The sequence below is a fragment of the Lepisma saccharinum genome, chromosome 18 (assembly GCF_977018435.1).
Source record: "Lepisma saccharinum chromosome 18, izLepSacc3.1, whole genome shotgun sequence".
NCBI classification, from domain to species: domain Eukaryota; kingdom Metazoa; phylum Arthropoda; class Insecta; order Zygentoma; family Lepismatidae; genus Lepisma; species Lepisma saccharinum.
The window spans coordinates 28,998,044-29,019,078 of record NC_139246.1 but is presented as its reverse complement, the minus strand read 5'-3'; the positions used below and the strand labels follow the sequence as shown (position 1 = coordinate 29,019,078).

Below are 21,035 nucleotides of genomic sequence, written 5' to 3'. Positions count from 1 at the left end.
AAATGCCCTGGCTGTAGCTTGAGCAGATAAAAGAAGGGAGGGAGACTTTCAAGCGGCAAGGCTTTGATGAAAGGTGAGAAGCCGCGATGGAAACAACCAGCCAAACTCTCTTCAATAACAGTATAGGTGGGGGGTTATGTTACGATTGTTGTGTGGCAGCTAATGTCTCCGAGAAATTTAGTTACAAAGGAAGCCTGCCGATATACTTTGTCAGTAATCCATAAATCATTGTCACTGTAGTGCGGTGCATATGTTTGCGTCTTTCATTTCATTCAATATCTCAAAATCCAGAGTATTTGAGTAGTGCAAAATGTGTGACGAAGTTTAGCATTAATATGGCGGTTAATTAATTAACGAGAGGACGTGTCACGTAAAAAGGCCTTGCGACGCCAAGGAGTTCACATTAAGCTGATTTTATTCGTCTGTTGGGAAGGGGGGGGGGGGGGCTACTGCTGCATTCATAACTCTTACGAGTTTCACTCCATGAGTACATATAATTTGTTCACTTAATTTTCCTTCGATATTGTTTCTTTGTTTAAGTTTGATTTTAAGCCCACTTTATACACCGAAGCCCAGTAAAAACTATTGAATGATCAAGAAATTGATGTATCTTCACCAAAAGTGATTCTGATATTCACAAATTACTTATGTGCATTATTGTATATTTATTTTATTTTAAAAGAACACTGATTTTTGTCAATCACACAATTTAAATCAAACTGATTTAAACAACCTCGAAATTTTGTAAGCATATCATGCAATTTGTCATGTAAAGGCTTGCTCAAAATTGTAAATGACTATTTACGTTAATGGTTTTTATATTTTTCTTCACGAGTAGCTTGGAGAGAGAAAAGGAAACATTGGGAACTTCTCTGTACTTACATTTAAATTTCGCACATAGGCATGAACATGAAAACTTGAAAGAGAGAATGTTTTCTTTACCAAGGAATCTTTCGATTTTTAAGCCAAGACCTCTCCCCGATGGCGCAGTGGTAATGTCATCGCCTTGTAATCAAGGGGTTCTGAGTTCGATACATGGTGTTTCGGATACCACTTTAAACTGTAAGGCTAGACCTGATTAGATTTTCTGTGCATAAAGTGGACTCAAAACAAAAACTCAAACTCATTTTCAGCTGATAACCGCGATGATGGGAACACGAGCACTCAGATTTCATTGTTCCATTATTAATCACGGAACTCCGTAAATTGTTACTTAGAAAACAAACAACTGTTGCAAAAAGTGGAAAGTATAATTTTCCTTTGCATTATGAAAAATTTCCATTAATCCAAGGAAAAACTAAAACACGATCACAAAACTTTATCAAGAAAATACGGTTTTACCAAGTAAGAAGTTTGAAATATGTAATTATGAAAAACGGATAATTCATGCCTCCATCCAGCTTGATTTTAATATGCAACGACTGTATCTTCAAATATCTCTGCAGTTTCGATCTCTTTTCACCAACAGCGGCGCCAGAATTATTCATCTACGGGTGCTGAGGGGTTGCGGAAAGAAAGTTAGGGGGTGCGATATGTATTACAAGAAAGTGGTCATTCCATGCAGTGTAAACATTCAGATACACGTTGCAGTCTTATTGAACTATGTAGTGAAATACAAAATAAAACCATCCTGCCCTTAAAAAGACAATTTTTGAACCTTCTCAATGTAACCAATGAAGGCACCGTCTGCCACAAGACAAAACGCGAAGAGTACAGGAACTGTGTCATCTTTAAAATCCCTTCTGCCGCACTATCCCCAACAACGAACTGTAAAATTTCTTCGTGAACATTGGGCACCTTCCTAACAGTCTTGGAAAAAGTTTGAAATATTACGTTTACTGGACATTAAACGTGGAACAAATATATAGAACGTATTAAGAAGAAAACTACCCTTCATGTTACAACTCGCATTAAATAATTTCCAGAGCACGACCTGATGAGGTGATACCTTAAAAGTACCTGAATTTTTTGCTCCAGTGTAAGGAAGAACAAGTAGACGGAAAACAAACCGTTTATGAACAATGCAAGAAAGAAAAAAACATAACTCACATTAATCTATAGCCAATTATCAAAAACCACGAACAGACCACTTGAAGAAACAAAAGAAGAAAAAATTGATAACGACAAGGCTGACGAAAGAAGAAAAACGGCCGCTGATCTTTACAGAGGCTGCCGCAAGTACAGAAAAGTATTGGTACCTCTTTCAGTGCTTGCCTGTTGCATACAATAATAACCTATCATTCGGCCCTCAATATGACATGACATAATATTACATATTAATGTTTTCAGTTGAACGTAGGGTGTGCAGAAGGGATGCGGAAGAAAATTAAGGGGCGCGCAAGCACTCACTCACGCACCCCTGGCGCCGCCAATGCTTTTCGCCTAAAATTTTGTCTCAATTCTCCTGCCCTGAGGGAAGTTTACCTTCGCATAGCAACACTAAACTGCAACCATGATTTATACCAGTAGGATGGGTGAAAAAAAACGAACATTGCTTGCCTGCTCATCTCTTTCCTGGCGACAGGAACGTACGTTTAAACGTGAAAGCTTAAACCCCCTCGCCGCACTGTAATGGACGAATCCTGAAAGGCTGGCCTTCGTGGTGGATGGTTAGCACAGCACGCTACGTCGCCAGGGGTCTCGGCGTTCGAATCCCGCGGCCTCGTCATGGGTGTGTGAGGAGTGTTACTTCATCAATTTCATTGTATCGCCACTCATCCTCATCTTCGCGATTAGCCAAAAGTGGCACAAGAGCGAAGGGAAAGAAACAATATCACGAATCCTGAAAGTTCGAATTGCTTTGTAATTTTTGTGTGCATACTTCTTTCCAACGGTAAGGGACTTAGGGTATAAAATATATAGGATCACAGTTAATCCAGTGGCTAGTGAGAAAACTCTAGGAAGGAATCTCTTCACGACGACAACAGCAGTTCCAGCATATCATGACAGGTCGGACAACCCTAAGCCTGCGTTCGATTGGTTTTATATTTACAAAACAAGTGTTTTCAATGTGCAATGCATATTTTACAAGTATGTAAAAAAACAATTTAATCAGCGATCAGCAAAAACAAGGTAATGCACACAATTAACAGTATTGGTCTTTTTAGGTTGCACCGCGTCCTCAACGATTGTATAGGTCGAAACTTCTCGACACTCACTCTCTTTTTCTTCAGTTATTTTCGTTGTTTTTTATCTCTTGCGGTGACGATGAGAATGCATTTACGAGTGTACAATGGGACAAAGACAACTATACACTCTCATGTCTCGCAAAAAATAAAAAATAAAATTAAAAGGGATTCTTCTTTCGCGCCTTGATAGCTTTGTAACGACTGGGGCAGCCAAAGAGACTAACTTTCCATTTAAACTTACAGACCGTCAATTTAGGTTTTAATCTTGCAAAAATTGTGTGAATCTGAAAATTTGCACATCTGTTCTATTTGATGTCAAAACAACATATCAACAGCCCTTTCCGCATCCTGAAATTCCAGGCGGTGGTAAACTTTGAATGCTGAATGCTGGAGAAGTGCAAGTTATCACTGGAATGAATGTTACGTGCAAGCAGCTAAACCCACGGATTTGAAATAGGGCTCCACCGAAAGAGGAATAAGCGGGCTTTAACTATGACTACACATATTGTCTTCCAGGACCGCACAAAAGGAACAAAAACTACCAAAGTCGATTTTTTTTCTATTTAATATTCTTGACGCTTTCTTTAAACTTTCCGTTGACATCTTTGTAGACCATGTGCAGAACTGTTACGCCACGGAATTTATTAAGCTCGTGTATTATTCTGAAAAAAAAAAAGTCATGAGGCTTCTTCTCTGATATAGCCTAAGCAGCAACAAAGCTAGTGAAATAAAAATCAAGTGCAGAGAAACAAGAGGGAATATTCTTTTCTGGATATTACGTCGAATTAAAACAGTGAAATTCATTTAATTAACATTTTTGTCGTGCCGATTTATGGCGAAGAGTTTTTGACAGCAGGGGATCTAAATTGTGAACACTTTTCATGCAAAATACAAATGGATTGTCAATAATTCAGACATTTATATACATCGATAATACAGCCTGTAAGTGTAATTTTTGTTTACAAAGAAAGTTCATCATTCTTTGAACAATTAATTTTTAAGGTATTCATGAATTCTAAATTAATGATATTACACTTTACTAAAGCTGACGCCAAGCAGTGTTTTCAACTCTAGCGAGAAGTCGCTAAATCTGGCGGATCTGGCTAGCTGGCGACAAAAGACGTGAAAAAGTGACGAGCGACTTTTCTGGCTACTTCGTGTGCTCTTTAGCGACTAATTTGGAGAATTCACAAAATATCTGCGTAGGTACGTCTAAATGCTTAAAAATGTCCGTTTTATAGTTATTAAATAAGGAAATACCCTCGTAATTCACTTCTGATGCACAAAGAGAAACTGAAGCAAAGCGTACCCCCTTTTCCAGTATGGTTTGTGATGTTTGTAAACATCACTGTTCACAGCTCATTGTTATCAGACACTCCTCCTGGCGCTATTGCGGCTGCCTTATTATAAAACAGAACGTTTGACTTCGCGGTCGCGTCGTGCGTGGGTTCAGATTGGAGTTTTTTGGGTAGTGTGTGGTGACAAAGGAAGTGCTAGTGTAAATTATAAAGTTCGTGTGTGTTTGTGCGCAGGTAGCCCAGGGCAGGGCAGTGTCCAGTGTGGTGAAAACCGCAATACAAGAAACATTATCGGAAGGAGTGGGAAAACTACAAATGGTTAATCCCTGTCGATAGTGACACGGCGAAAGCGTATTGTAAGTACTGCAAAGTAGAACTATCTGTATGCCCAAACTACTGATCTGAAAAAAACTTTCGAAACACAGAAACATAAAGTCAGATCTGGTTACTTCTGTTCTGCAAAACAGAAGAAAAACAGTTCAAACCGGAAAATTTAAATACTTCTAGTGCTGAAGCTATTTTAGCTTTATTCATTGCCGAACACTGTTCTTTGCTAACCGTGAATCACTTGTCCGAATTATGTATGAAAAGGTTTGGTGACTGACAGCTGCAGTGCACCATGCATTCGCCTGCATAAAACCAAGTGCACAGAAATAATAAACAACGTTCTTGCAGTGCATTTTCTCGATGATTTAGTATCTGACATCGGTAATCAGTGTGAAGTGCAGTGTTCAGAGGAAGAGGAAATGTTGCTTTTATAGGCAAGTACTTCATTTTTTCCACCTTTTTGCTATTTTTTAGAAGTACATTTCATTTTGCGACTTTTTCTAGAGCCTTTACATTTCATTTAGCGACATTCTAGCGGATTTTCTAAGGACTTTTCACGACTTTTACGTTCAAGTTATTGGCAATACTGACGCCAAGTATACTCCAGTCAAGGTCACTCGCTTTCGGAGTTTTCCCTTGCCTCCTCCACACCCCTGGCCCTCTAGGGTTGCCTCGCTTGTTCTAAGCTGTTAAGTTGACACTTTGCACGTTGTACAGTCAGGGACACTTCTGGATTATAACAACACCATTGACTTTCAATTAAATCATTACAACCGACAAGTGTCCGTGACCGTACGTTTGCGGTTGGTTTCGTTTTCGATGTTGTTTTGTGAAAGGGCTATTTGGTTACGATTAGGAAGGAGGCGAGGGGGGCATTTGCCTTCCACTTCTCCCCACTTTTGCCCTCACACTATGCTAAATCTTATCTGCAAAGGGAAATATACTGTCTTTGCCCCCCCCCCCCACCTAGATTTGGTACCTTGACCCCTAGTTTTGGAACCCAATCGCCACCACTGAGTATTGAGGATTGAGGAGCAGCGTCCTACGTGTGGAACATTTGCCGGTGAAAGTGAAGCGAGTGCCTCCCGAAAGGACACTAGAAAGCAAAATTTATTTTACTTCGCTTCTTGTGCCACTTTTGGCTAATTTGCGAAGATGGGGATGAGTGATGATATGATGAAATTGATGAATAGACATCACAAACGTTCATGCCCAAGCCAGGATTCGAACCCGGGACCCCTGGCGTTGCAGCGCGATGTGCTAACCACTCCGCAACGGGGGCCGACCATCTTCTAGGTCAACGTGACGGTACACATATTTTATGTTAAATAAATAAATGTAAGTAAATATCAACATGACTTAACGGCGTTCTAATGGAAGTTAAGAAAAAACAGTTTTATCTAGACATCCCAACTGACAATACTAACAGCGATCAGCCTCCAACGCATCACAATATCCATCGAAATAATATTATCTGATGCCATGCAATGGTGGTGGTAGATGCACATTGCACGGTGGTTTGGTTTCCACTTTAAACTGTAGGTCCAGTCCCGATTAGCTTTTCTGTGCATAAAGCGGTGTTAAGAACTAACCCAAACAAGTAACAATTCCATGTGATGAAAATTCAAATATATTCTTTTTATAAGAATAATTTTTCATTCTACCACAATTTAGTCTATCTCCCCATTGATGTCCTTTCACCTTACGTCGACTAATTGCGCGAGGTAGAAAATGGCCACCGTACGTACGTTCCTCGCCTGTCGTACCGCTTGCACCGTTACTAAGCCATCCGAAACCAGCTTGTTCCACCCCTTTTGGCGCGGAGACGCTCTCGCACATTGTTGCAACATTTATTCCCATATGATTTGGTATGGAGGGCGGTGCTTGGGTTGCCGCGTGATCGACGGCAGATTGCTGACAGGTAGCGCAGCCAATGGGGGCCGAGTTAGGAACGTCAAACACCAGCGCGCGCTTCGAATCACCCGTCACTCATCATAACGTGACACGTAGTTCCTCTCTATTCACGTTTTACGGACACTATTGTGTTTAGTTGGTTCCTCGCTTCGGGGTTTGGTGCTTGTGGCTTCCTCTTACATAACGTTTCGTCAACGCAGTGTGTGACCTAAGAAATAACAAATGAATAACGATTCCTCGCAATACTCTTAAGTTTGCACCTTCCTCTCTTGGGGGTGCTGTGCTTGTCCGCCCATTCATTGTCAATATCTCAACTTCCATGGAGTGTATAGCAGCCACACCCAGATTCCCGCTATCCTCGGGAGTACCTCTATTACGTATAAAAATCTCAGTCCAATCAGAGCACTTTTAAAACTTCCTCGCTTTGGCGTGAAAAGTCCAGCTTCCTCTTAATGGAGGGTGGGAAAACAGGGGTGTGTGTGTGTGTGTGTGTGTGTGTGTGTGTGTGTGTGTGTGTGTATGTGTGTGTGTGTGTATATGTGTATGTGTGTATGGTACATCGTTCCCTCCCCGAGAGAAGAGGTTTACGAAGGTCACGATATATATAAACATTTGGGTCCCGGACTTGGAAAATTACGATAAGATGCACTCATCTTTCAAAAGATTAGAGAATGAGAGAATAAGAGGATGAGAAGATGGGAGGAGAGGTTTACGAAGATCACGATATATATAAACATTTGGCCCCGTTGATTCCAGCACTCCAACTTCATCTCTAATGTTGACGACAATATTCTAAAGGTAAAAAAAGAATGAGAGATTGAGAGATTGAGAGATTGAGAGAATAAGAGGATAAGAGAAGAGGTTTACGTAGGTCACAATATATAAACATTTGGTCCCAAACTTGGAAAATTACGATAAAGTGCACTCATCTTTCAAAAAATAAGAGAATGAGAGAATGAGAGAATGAGAGGAGAGGTTTACGTAGGTCACGATATATAAACATTTGGTCCCAGACTTGGAAAATTACGATAAAGTGCACTCATCTTTCAAAAAATAAGAAAATAAGAGAATGAGAGAATGAGAGGAGAGGTTTACGTAGGTCACGATATATAAACATTTGGTCCCAGACTTGGAAAATTACGATAAGGTGCACTCATCTTTCAAAAAATAAGAAAATAAGAGAATGAGAGAATGAGAGAATAAAAAAAAAATGAGAGGATTAACAGGAGAATAAAAAGAGAATGAGAGAACAATAAGAAAGATGAGAAAGATGAGGAGGATGAGAGAATGAGAGCTCATCTTTCACTCATCACTGCCTTTTTGCCCCCGTGAAACATCGTCAGCGCACTAAATGAGGCGCGGAACGGGGAGAGAAAGTAAGTTTTTCAACTTTTTGTAGTCGTTTGGTCAAGAAATCAAAGTTGTGGTGGGAGTCACAAAAATACTCTACTAGCGACATTTGTAGTTTGTCGCCTCGGTATGAAATATCTCTCAGGATACTATTTATATTATCATAACATAGAAAAATAAACTGTAATACACAGTCCAAGACCTGACGCCCGGAATCACATTGCGATGTTTCTTCTTGTGTTACGCATGCTATTTATTTATTAATTTTATTTTACTTTTCTTTCCAAATTAATGCCATTTCGTGAATGCAAATCACTCCACAAATATAACTGTTTCCATCAATTCACTTACCGCCTTTCTAGACAAACAAATCTACACAATATATTCCAAAAACTAACAAGCCGCATTACTTTCGTAACAAAATTAGCACCTGGGTCGATCGCACTGCCATCTACTTGTCATCGTCTCGGGGAACCAGTTTCTTGGGTTGTTTTCCACACTACGTTATTCAAGACGCTGTACTAATACTGCAAGATCGTCATGTGACATACTGTGCGATTGAGGCAACCATAGGCATTAGTTTCACCAGCATATATAAAATATTACATGATCATTTAGCTGTGAGAAAGGTATGTTCTTGTTGGATCACACACAATTTGACAAAAACTCAAAAAGACGCTCGCGTCAATTGGTGCAAACAAATGCTCAATAAATACAATCTTGGTGCTTCAAAAGACGTATATAAGATTGTAACAGGTGACGAATCATGGATATGTGCATATGAGCAGGAACGTAAACAGCAGTCGACTGTATGGGTGTTTCAAGATGAACCCAATCCAACAAAAGTTGTTCGCGCTCGAAGCACATCGAAACAAATGGTCGCCTTTTTTTTCGGGAAAACTGGTCATGTGGCAACTGTGCCTTTAGAGGAACGTAGAACGGTCAACTCTGAATGGCACACAACAATTTGTTTGCCAGAGGTCTTCGGTCAAATACGGAAAACAAACAAACGCAGTCGGATCATTCTTCATCAAGACAATGCCAGCTGTCACACATCTCGTCTAACAGCCGACTTTATGAAGAGTCAAAAAATCGAATTGATGGGTCATCCGCCGTACAGTCCTGATTTGGCACCCAATGACTTCTTCTTGTTCCCGAATGTCAAGAATAAATTGCGTGGACAACGATTTTCGTCGGCTGAAGACGCCGTTGATGCGTTCAAAAACCATATTATGGAGGTGTCTCAAGAAGATTGGAAAAACTGCTTTGACAAATGGTTCGAACGAATGCAAAAGTGTATTGACCATAAAGGAGAATACTTCGAAAAACAATAAAGCAGTTTTCAATGCCAAATACCTGTTTTTTCATTGTTAGGCTCAAAATATAAATAGTGACCCTCGTACGTTGTTGTAGGCTGTGAGAATGCTACGTTGTCAGAGTGGCATACTCGCAGGATTTTACGTTGAAAGGGTGATACACTTTCAATACTATACACTATCAGAACTCTTCGACAATGATAGTTCTTCATGTATAATTTTAGGCAACTTACCGACCCGAAGAAATCGAAAGACAGGGTGAAGAATTTTGCTCCAGAGATGCTGAGAGGGCGCTGACACTGCTGAGAGACGATCTGGATGAAGACCTTGGCTTCTTCTGAACCAGCATACCAGGAGCTGTCGTACACAGATCTCATGAGAGACGAACTCTGGAATGAGAGGTGAGGATTCAATAGTCAGTTGTGCAGATGAGTCAGTTAAAAATATAAATATAAGTGTAGAGTTGATGTGTATCGTTAGGATACGTTCTTGGCATTCATTACTACTGTGCCCCTGAATCTCAATTTTTGAAATTAAATCAAATGCTATAACTTTGTCATATCTTGTGAGTCAACAATATGGACTTGTCATTTGGATGCAAATTTCAGTATTATATATAATAATGTTAAAGGTAGACGATATTTTGCATATTGTTAATTTATTTTAACTTTTTGATTTGTTTTGTTCTTTTATTGTGTCCCATCAAACCCAAGATATCCAATAACAATTAAGTTCCCCTCTAACTATCTCTATTCCTCTTCACCTCCACTAAAGTATTAAAAGGTACGTTGCCTTCTCTCGTTGTCTTAAATAATTTATATTCCATCATTTGAGAATTCATAGAAATTAAAATAAATTTCTTATTACATAAAGAGGCAGTGGCACAAAATTGTTCACTTATATCTATAAATCAGTACAATAGCTACTTCAATGCCAAAAATGTGCACTTGGCGTCCCACCAATCCTAATGGAATGCCCTGTAACTAAATCTAATTTAAGCGAAAAGGTTTTAGATCCTTAATCATACAAATAAGCATTGTCTTCTTTTTAAGTTTTGGAAAGACCAAATCCTACGTTTTAGTTTCCCTCCCAAAAACTAATTGCACTGCCTTTTCAATGTAGTAGTGGTAATTGTGTCGCTTGTAATCTATGGTCCAGGGTTTGAAGTATATTGCACAGTGAACCTGATACCATTTCAAACTGTAAGTTCAGCACCAATTTGTTTATCGAAGCATAATGTGGATTTCAAACAAACCAAAAGATTGTTAATACTAATGTATACTTGTGTCAGGACTGTATGAATGACAGATGTTCAATTGTTTAATCCTGATGTCGAAAATAGATATGGTGTTATGATTTTCATAATTAAATTAAGTTGAAGAAGGATATCGTGAGCTTATATTGTTTCCGATATTGTGTTCGTGCTTGTTTCACTCAGTCTATTGAAGAACACATTCTAGATGAGTGTGCTACGTTGCTACATTGTAATGATGGTCCGCTGTCACGATACTCTGTTATGATGAGAGTACGCTGTCAGGAAGCTATGTTGTCAAGTGAAAAGCTGCCAGGGTGTTGATATTTCAAACTGGTACACTGCTCGGTTGCTAGTGTAATACGCTGTCCGGATATTACGTTCCCGAAGTGGTACGCTTTCACAACTATATGTTGTTAGGATGTCAAGCTGTCAGGATGCTACGTTGTCAGGGTGATAGGCAGTCGTGTTGTTACGTTGTCAAAGAGGAACGCTGTAAGGATGCTGCGTTGAGAGGATTGTACGCTGACACGATGTTACGTTGTGAAAGTGGTATGCTCCTGCAATGCTACATTGTCAAGTGGTACGCTGTCACGTACGTTGCAGTATGATACGCTGTCCGGGTGTTACGTTGCCGAAGTGGTATGCTTTCACAACACTATGTTATTAGGATGTTAAGCTGTCAGGATGCTACGTTGTCAGGGTGATAGGCAGTCGTGATGTTACGTTGTCAAAGTGGTACGCTGTAAGGATGCTGCGTTGAGAGGATTGTACGCTGACATGATGTTACGTTGTGAAAGTGGTATGCTCCTGCAATGCTACATTGTGAAGTGGTACGCTGTCACGTACGTTGCTAGTGTAATACGCTGTCCGGATATTACGTTGCTGGAATGGTACACTTTCACGATAATATGTTGTCAGGGTGTTCACTGTCAAGAAGCTACATTGTCAGAGTGGAATCTGCAGAGTGATACGTTGTCAGGGTGTGGAACGCTGTAAAGATTCTGTGTTTACAGAGCGTACAAAACATACGTGCAAAGTTCATGTAGTTAATGGTTTGTTATTATACGTAAGTCTGGAGACGAGGAAAGCTATTTTAAAAGTTTTTTTTTTAATTCCATTGCGTGATCAGTATAACCTGTATTGGACCTACATTTAAAGTAGGATATGAACATTTCTCAACCGGAGATCAAACCTTTGAGTGTAAGGCGACTGCACCATCACTACGCCATTGGCGAGGTCCACGATACAAGTTCATACCATAAAGTAAAGTTTGATACTTGTCTTACCTCTTCCATTAAGTTATTCCCTTCTATACAGAAGACGAAGATGTGGAGAAGATTCTGAATCATGAAACCAAGAACATTGATAGAGTAGATGTTCATCTGCCTAATCTGGAAAACAGACAAAATCGACAAAGATTACATGCTTGAAACCATAAAACATATTTTATATATTAAGTTTTGATTACATAATATAAAATTAAGACAGGTTCGTTTTCTGGGTAGTTGTGGTTTCTTCTTATATGTATAACCAATGCGAGTTTATGAAGTGATGTAACTGAGACAATCTTCCATACTTGACTATTTTTCTGTGTCGCGCACATTCCATTACGCAATCTGTTGAAGGTGTTGTAGGCTTTTTGACTACATTCTACAATGTATAGAAATTGCCGTAACTTTACGGTCATGTTACCGTTAAATGCACTGATGGTTCACCGTAAGTTCACTCCACACTATTTTCACCGTCCATAAGATAAATTTATAAACCCTGAATGTATATTACAAATATCATACATGACGGCGAACAACTTGAAGATGCATTTTAAAACCGTTATTGTTATTGTAAGGTATGCAATTCGGTACTAAAATGTAAAATAATTTACGTGTAAATTATTGATATTCAAGAAACAGCGGATTTACACTACTGTGTCTAGAGAGAACTACACGCAAACACATGAAAAACAACGAAAGATGGGAAATTGACTTTGCTGTCTTTGTGGTGTTGTTCATTGTTTTCGCTGGTTAAATGTTGTTTTTTTACTGTGATACAACTGCAATTTTATGTTGATAGGACTGGCGTCCTAGCTGCCGAGGTATTCGCCGTAAAATTGCGGTAAATGTCTTCACAGTGTAGCTAATAGCGTTATATGTTAGTGAAGGGATAAGGCGTTTGCTTAGTTATTCTATGGTTGTTCTATAAGATACATTGGTTTCATTAATCACTGAGTAGTAACATCTTTGTAGAAACTTCTCTCTTAGAGTACTAGAAAATAAGAAAACCCTGCGGATATTTGTATTTCTTTTATGTTACTCCGGTTTTCTGCCACGTTTGACTAATCACGACAGTAGGATAGTTAGGTGACAGTTAGGTGATTTATTATGTACAGAGAAACAACCATGTCCACACAAGGACTTGATCCTGTGATTTTTAGTTTCTCCACAGAGGAAACAATTATTCTTTATTGATTCTTAAATAATTATTTTGTATTAATTCCTGATAATGTTGAGTGAAAACGCCCTCACCTAATTCTCGTGACTGAAATCAATTTCTATGGCTCAAAATGTATTCTAGTGACTGAAATTATATTGAGATCTGTTACTAATTCCTGTGACCGCAACTTAATTGTTTATTTCTGGAGTAATATTTATATGAGTGAAACATCACTCTTGTACTTAAACCCACATGGCTGTGAGTAAAGCATCATTATCGTTTCAGAACGTCCGAAATGTTATTCAGTTTTGGTTGAAAACGTAACTCAAATCGCATTCTTGCTACAGTCCGCTTATGTTAGGCATGACCATTGACACAAATGCGCATGTGCGAACTGGGCAAGTCCAGTAGCAAAATAGAGGTGGTAGTTGCTTGATGGAGAAGCAAATGCTGCAAAAGTCGTCTGCGTATACCTTCGTTAGGATTCGTTACGTATTGTAGTAATCATCAGGAACCACAAACACAAACTATCAAGCGATAACAAACAACAGAATGTATTCAAGCAAAATACTGTTACGGAAACCCGAAGCGTTTCGCACATTTTTGTAGCTACTTCCCCTTTCGCGTTTTGACTCGTCCATTCAAGCTCGGTGTGTCTTACGTGATTCGGACAGTACCGACGTAATTTTTTGACGCATTACTAGAACTAAAGCCGAATTATTGTAAGCGAAAGAACTTACCTGACTAGATTCGAATGCAAGGATACACAGATTCATGGCGGCCAGAAGGATGTGTAAGAGGAGTGCCACTCCATACATGTCCTCAACCTCGACGGTAAACCTAAAAAAGGATATTTTAAAACAATGTTGGTAGAGATGGAGGTGAAGTGTATGAATGGAAACATATTATTGTAAAGAATGAAACACTGTAAAAATTCTACTGTACTTATTGTTGAATGAGCCTAAATCTTTTTCAATGATTTGGAGAGTTGAGCAGTATCCTGGTCCAAAATACCCAAAATACGAGCATTTAGCAAGTCACCCCTCAGTTTGGTGCCAATAGACCTAAAAACATCCTACACAAATGTTGGCACCTGTGCGACATTTTTCCGGCCTTGCTTTTTATCCTCGCCAAACGTGCTGAATGGCCCTCAAAGGGTTTGACCACTTTATTGTCTTTTATCAAACTTGAGGTCGTATATATGAGGAAGATCGTGAAAGAGTCACAGAATATATATGAGTCATTCCATGCCAAATCAACACAGATATGTGAAATTTTCAACCCGACCATTTCCGATTTTCATGAAATTTGGGGACTTGAAACTATGCATGGAACTTACTAACTGTAAAAACTTTGGATCTCGCTTGTCTTGTAAGTGTAAAATTATTCAAGGTCAAATTTAGCAGAAATTGTTCTTTTTGAGCACGTTTAGCTATACTAAATGTGCTGTAATTCTGCTCGTATTTGACGTATGAAGTTGATTGTGCATGGAATTGAACAAGCTTTCCAATGATATGTAAAGCCTAAGTTTAGATAAAAATAAAACATTGTTACGTGACCTTGACTTTGACCTTGAAAATCTCAAACATGTTATTGCCAAAAAATCGTGGCAAAAATATATTTGGTACACCATGCTATACTGTAAACCATATGAAAAAATAAAACTGGGATTGCAATGGGATCAGGAGATACAAAATAATATGTATAGCTATTTTACTGATAAAAGATTCAAAAGTCCCTTTACACCCTGTCTAACATGTAAAGCAGTTATGTTGGGTACAATTGGTCATGATAGAGATATGTTAGGCCCAGGGGTAACCATATTCGTTGGGGCATTGTAAATGTTTATTTAGCATCAAAATGAAGACTGACACTTAAAGTGACAAAAAATAGCAAAGTTGATCACATGCTGCTGTTGTGACATGCCATGTGGTTCTGTCCGTATCAGAAGCCTAGCAGTATCGTCTTTAGGTGGCACCACTTGCCGGCAGTGTAGCAAATGCATGTCAATAGAGCGCACGGAATTCGCAACTTGCCGAAAATCGACATTAATGAGTATCTGCGCTCCTTTCAGTGTAGATCCTCGTGTTCACGTGCCCTCGTGTCTGTATGAAGTGGGCATGCAACGATGTGTGAAAGTGCCGCTGAGGAAGCAAGAAGTTGTAGTCACGTCTTGTAAGATTTGGAGAGCCACAAGCTGCCTTCAAGAGAAGAGATCCTGCGAAGTCTAATGTTTCAAGAGCTGTGAGCCGGCCCCCGTGGCGGGAATGGTTAGCACATCGCACTACGACGCCAGGGATCCTGGGTTCGAATCCTGGCCTAGCCATACTTCTTTGTGATTGTCCGTTCATCAATTTCATCATATCATCACTCGTCCCCATCTTCGCAAATTAGCCAAAAGCGACACAGGAAGCGAAGTAAAATAAAGTGAATCAATCACGTGCTGTGAGAAGAATCTGAGACACTAGGTCGGATAAGTTGACAGGGTATTGGCAGGGTGCTGTCCTATTTATTAAGCCCATAGTAAATGCTAATAAGACTTGAAGGTCTGTACCACGAATGGCAAAGCGTGTGTAAGCATGAAGAGAGAACAACGAAACAACTGTAGAGAAGCGACGTTTGCAAAAACAGTGGAAGATATATTTAATATATTCCATCAGATTTTTATTGATTTTTTATTTGGTGTTTTAAGTCCAATTTATGCACAGAAAGGCTAATCGGGGACTGAACCTACAGTTTAAAGTTTGATGCGGACAACTATGTGACTCCACTGGGTATCCCTTGATTACAAGACGACGAAGGTACCACTGCGCCATCTGGGAGGTCCCATATATTCCATCAGAGCGTCATGAAAATAACAGAAGTTAAAGAGGGCAAAAAGTTTCTAGAAATGGAAGGGTTTATGAAGAAGCTGGAAGCTGGAAGGTGGGACAGGATTACCGCCGCAGAAGGGTGACCGCTCTGAAGGGAGACGACGCGCCAGTGAAGATCTTGCTTCATTTTTCTGCTCAAGCGCTAGGAAAACAGGTGGAGGAAGAATAGTAGAATCAGTAACAAGTATGGTCCTTCTAAGAAAAGTGATGCAGGGGGTCAGTGTAGGAGACAAATCTGGACTTGCATGAAGAAACGTAAGATTTCGACCGACTTAGTCACTTCAAATCTATTCCAGCAATAATTATGTATTCTGTGACTCTTTCATGACCTGCTGCATATCTATGAACTCAAGTTTTAAAAAAAATAAAGTAATCATGCCTTTTTAGGGTCATGGATTACGTTTATCGAGGAGGGTTATCCTTTGATATCACTCCTGTAACAAAATTTGTATGGGGTGTTTTATGTCCATTGACAGCCAACTGGGAGTGACTTACTTTACCTTAAAGAAAAACTGTTTTTCGATTTTGGGCCAGGCTACTTGCCGAGTTTTATGCTTCCTTATACCATCTACGCTTCTAAATCGTGTTAACACAATGGAGTGTAAGAAGGTTCTGGGAATTAATGCGAGGTGGCACTTTTAGCGAAAGCTATGCTCTCTAGTTTCCTTTCTTTCTAATTTTCATTTCAACCTTCGGCCTTTCACCATCTACTTTGTATGTGACGTAGTTAATTATGTATGTAATTAACCAGTAATGAAAGTTTCGGGTAGAGTAATTACATTTTAAAATATCCCTAAAAATGTTAAGAACGTTCATTCTATGTACTAGAAGCAACATAACATCACTTATTAACCATTCATAGTATGACGAGAAGCATAAGCGCACAATATACATGAACAGTAGTTTTGTTTTATATATATTTAGAATTCTATGTGTTGCCACTACAATTGAGTACAATTTGACCTTACCAAGTACGAAATTTCCCAATTTCATAAATTTCCTTTCAGAATAATGGAATGTTTCATAACAAAAATTACTATCATTTTTAATGATCCATTAGAAATGTCAATTTAAAAACATTAACATTCATTGCATAAATATTAATATAGATAATAACAAAATATTTAGATTGATATCAAAATACGAAAATGTTAAAGACAACAGTTAGTGTTATTCACATTTGCTGTCACATAACAATAACTATAAATTTGGATTATAGAGCATTTTTAAATGTTCCTTAGCTAAATATAGTATTTTTAAAGTTCCCTTTAAAGGTATACATTTCGCGACAGAAGAGAGGCATAGTATCTTTCACATTTCAAAAGGACTTCATACTAATATATATGAGTCGAACATCTTCAAATTTCCCTGCAAATTTCATATTTTCTATAAAATTCTTCCTTTCCCCTTTTTGCCAGAACTTTTATCTGAATTTTATAAGCATACAATGTAGTATGGCTCATGTAATGACTAGACTTCCGATTTTAGGTTTGTAACCTATTTTTCCTTTACAGGTATGTAAGAAATAATAAGTTATGTCAGCGTTTTGTTAAAAAAATGCAACAACTAATGAAGCTTTATACTGCCTAAGAAAACCTATTTTACTTGTTAGAACCTATTCTAGATTTAAGCGCCTAATTCAAGCCTTTTCTTAGGTTTTCATATAAAGGTTTTACAAGATTTTTATGTCACACAGAGGCATTTGCTTTGTTTGGTCACGAAACATATTCAATGACGGACGTGTTTGAAACGTACTCTCTGTCGATTTCCCTTCCTCCAAGTCCATGGTGAATTTTCAATTCAAAATGTCTGGTGCAACTGTTACCTGTATAATCCAAAGTAGTCTGATCTGTGTGGTCTTGCTCACTTTTACATCACTTGGGTGCTTTGTGACTTTCACGCCTTGCAAACTAACATTTTAGCATTGAAGGTTGCACCATTGACTATGTTTTTGTTGAAAGATTATTTTCAGCAAATGCGATTATCCTCACAGACAAAATTGCGGAGTTTGGCTGTGGATAACATGAAAAAAAGATTGTTGCCTAACTATACGGCGAAGAGTGGATTTTAATCTGCCATCACTGCATAGTTAGGCAACACACATTACTTTATGCGAGATAGTACGTGTTTCAGGATATACGTAGGTGTCCCATTTTTTGCCGGTGACTATACCTAATCAGCATTTTCAGGATTTTTGAACTTTAGGATTTTTCGAGCCTAACTTATAATTATTAGAAACTTTTTTACGATTTTTAGAACCTATTGTAGGGTTTTTCGAACCTATTTTAGGATTTTTAGAGCCTATTTTAGGAACCTTAAAGCACACGTTTTAGAACTTAAAAATCCGAGGTCCAATAATGACGTCAAGTACAACTGTATGATCACGTGACTTTAGCAAGCTCTGTCATTGGATCGACCACGGAGCTGTATGAGCGAGAAGTTTGGCCTGGCAGAACCTTGCCGACTTGAAGACTGGACGAATACCCTCGACATAGGCTGAGTACATTGTAACTCTGTACTTCGTTTTAGGCCTGCACGGTCTGCTGCCTTAAATTTACATAGAATTTCTTAATAGTTGATAGATTCTTGTACCGTGCTATTAAACTGAGAATGTACCTTTTTCAATAGACTTACTTACCTTATGATCTGCCTGTGACGCTCCACCCAATACTTGATGGCAGATCTCACTGTCTTCTTCTTCTCAGCATCCATAATCTGTGCCGCCATCCCCTGGTCTCCAGGCGACGCTCCAGTCTCCGCATTCAGGTTGTTGTCATTGTTGAGAATCTCGTCCACGTAGATCTTATTGTTGGACCAAGCGACCTGCCTTCTCCGCGGTAGCTCTGACAAGAGGCTGTTGTCCTGGAAGAGACTGAGCTGCGACAAGCCTAGATACTTGGACTTGGCGGACGGGTTGCCTTCTCTGTTTGAGCTCATCTCCACCAGAGGGATCAGGATCTGCTTCAGATGCTTCAACTGTTCGCTGGCGTGCACCAGGAGACAGCAAAACAGAATGTCTATGCCGTACACTTGCATTGGACAGAACACTGCCCAGTACATCTGAAAGAGTGAGAAACGGTGCCAAAAAACTGTTGCAACTAATAGTAATAATACAAGAAAAGTTAACGGAAATAACAACTTGATACTTGTCTGAATGTTATTTTGTTACTGTGTAATCTTCATTGAATGTATTATCCGTTGTCTATTTAATTTTCTATAATTTCTTAGGTTGGGGAGCATAACCGGGATTTTTTCCACCTCTTTACGGAGCTCCAGTTCCACCCAGCGTCGTATAAAGTGGATACCTGGAGGAAACTCTGTGGGTGTAAAGGAAGTGAGGATCGTGGTGCTGATCATATGGCTCCCACCTTCTGCCGTGATCAAGAAAGTTTGGGGCCCTAACTCCACATCCGCTGTACGCCTTTATGGTGTGGTGCAAGGTACAGGGTAGCAATTTACTTTTACTTCTAACGTTAGCATGTACACAGTTTCATGGCTTCTCCAATGGCGTAATGATAATATCAGTACCTTGTAATCAAAGTGTCTCTAGTTCGAAATCCTGTAGAGACACATAGTAGTGGATCCTACTTTAAACTATAGGTCCAGTCCAAATTAGTATCTCTATACATAGAGTGGACTTAAATCAAACTCAACAATTATAATAATAATAAGTAATTATAAACGTAGGCAATTTTGATTCAAGATGAAGAGTTGTCCGGTCTCGGGACCATCTCTACAGTAAGAACCAATTACGTTCCACATAGTTTTCAGAAATATGTAAAGAACATTCTAAACGTACTTCCATGAAAATAGGCGGCTGGGAAGAATTGCGCTGCTGCCACATGTGGGGAAAGCAAAGCGAGAGCGGGACAAAAGTCGCTGCTTCCCGCGCACTGTGTGGCTACGTCAACTGGGCTGCGTTGCCTAGTTCGTGCGTCAGACCAACCTCTCTCTCCAGGGCACTTTTGTGTCATCCCTGAACTTCCGAGCAAATACTGTCAGTTTGTATCACATGGATTACAAAGACCAACACTATAACGAGATCTTATCCTCTTAAACCTCCGAACACACGGGGTTGTGCTCCGAACTTTTCACACGATATAACTTCCATGTGTTAAGACGTCGATTCTCTAAACAACTCAAATTTGTTTCGCAAACCGGTTGTGGACTAACCTTTAGATTTGGATGCTTTTGTATTGATCATTTGTGAGTAAAATATTTACATTTAGTTTTCTTTATATAGTAAAACCTCGTTAATCTACGTCCCAATAACCCGGACTTCGCTTAATCCGTACAGGGAAAAGCAGAATGCAACGTTTTACATGTGGCTAGAAGTCAACAAGAGAACTTCCCAAACAAAAAGCAGTCAACCACTGATGAAATTCTGTTTCCCGCAGACTGTGTACTGTACTCTATAGTGTAGTTTGGCCTACCCTTCAAATACACCGTAATAAACGTGTTTTGTTGCTATAAACGGAGTTTTAATGAACTTTCTACTGTTCTTTTAGGTTATTTGAGTTAATTCGGACTTTCGTTAAACCAACCAACTTATCCCCCCTATCAGTCCGGATTATCGAGGTGTTACTGTATTTGTTTCTTTTAGTTTTGGGGTAATAATATTTTTAAGTCTAACTTGACGTTCAAGTCCTTGACATAAAGGAGGAATATAAATACAAAACTTTTGATTTTTAATGCAATCATAATCATCTAATAGTTTTAGATAAAAGTAATAACGGAACTAATGACCATTATAATGTTCATATGTGATGAATTGTACAGGATGTGCACAGTAAAGAGTGTCCCAGAAGTCCCAGTACTCCTACTTGCATGTATCCTGTTGCGATCTGTTGGTTGGTATTCGGTATCTTGGGAATCATTTAGTTTTCGCGGTTGGTATCCCTGTTCTGAAAGTCACAGGTCCTTCAAAGAGCCGTTTTTATCAATTTTGCGCAACAACGTTTTCTTAGTATTGGGTAGTAGTCCTACAAACATAATATTGGTCTTGTTTTGAAGATCTTTGCATTTGTTTTTAAAATCCATTCTCAATGTCAATTCAAATTTCGAAACAGATTTTTATTCAACGGAGTGAAGATGTATGTAGAACGTGGCAACACCACACGCTATGACTTGCAGTAACAGCCCGC

The 21,035-nt window shown here is 39.1% G+C and overlaps 1 protein-coding gene across 1 annotated transcript in view; it reads right to left on the bottom strand.

Annotated features, from left to right (window-relative positions):
* Window positions 1-21,035, bottom strand: part of LOC146002176 (odorant receptor coreceptor-like) — a 76,626-nt gene that overhangs the window by 47,562 nt on the left and 8,029 nt on the right. The window contains exons 2-5 of the mRNA XM_083139894.1: window positions 18,530-18,951; window positions 13,759-13,858; window positions 11,875-11,979; window positions 9,567-9,722 (exon numbers count right to left, since the gene is read on the bottom strand). Coding sequence (XP_082996020.1) covers window positions 9,567-9,722; window positions 11,875-11,979; window positions 13,759-13,858; window positions 18,530-18,951 — 783 coding nt within the window. The remainder of the gene's footprint in view (window positions 1-9,566; window positions 9,723-11,874; window positions 11,980-13,758; window positions 13,859-18,529; window positions 18,952-21,035) is intronic.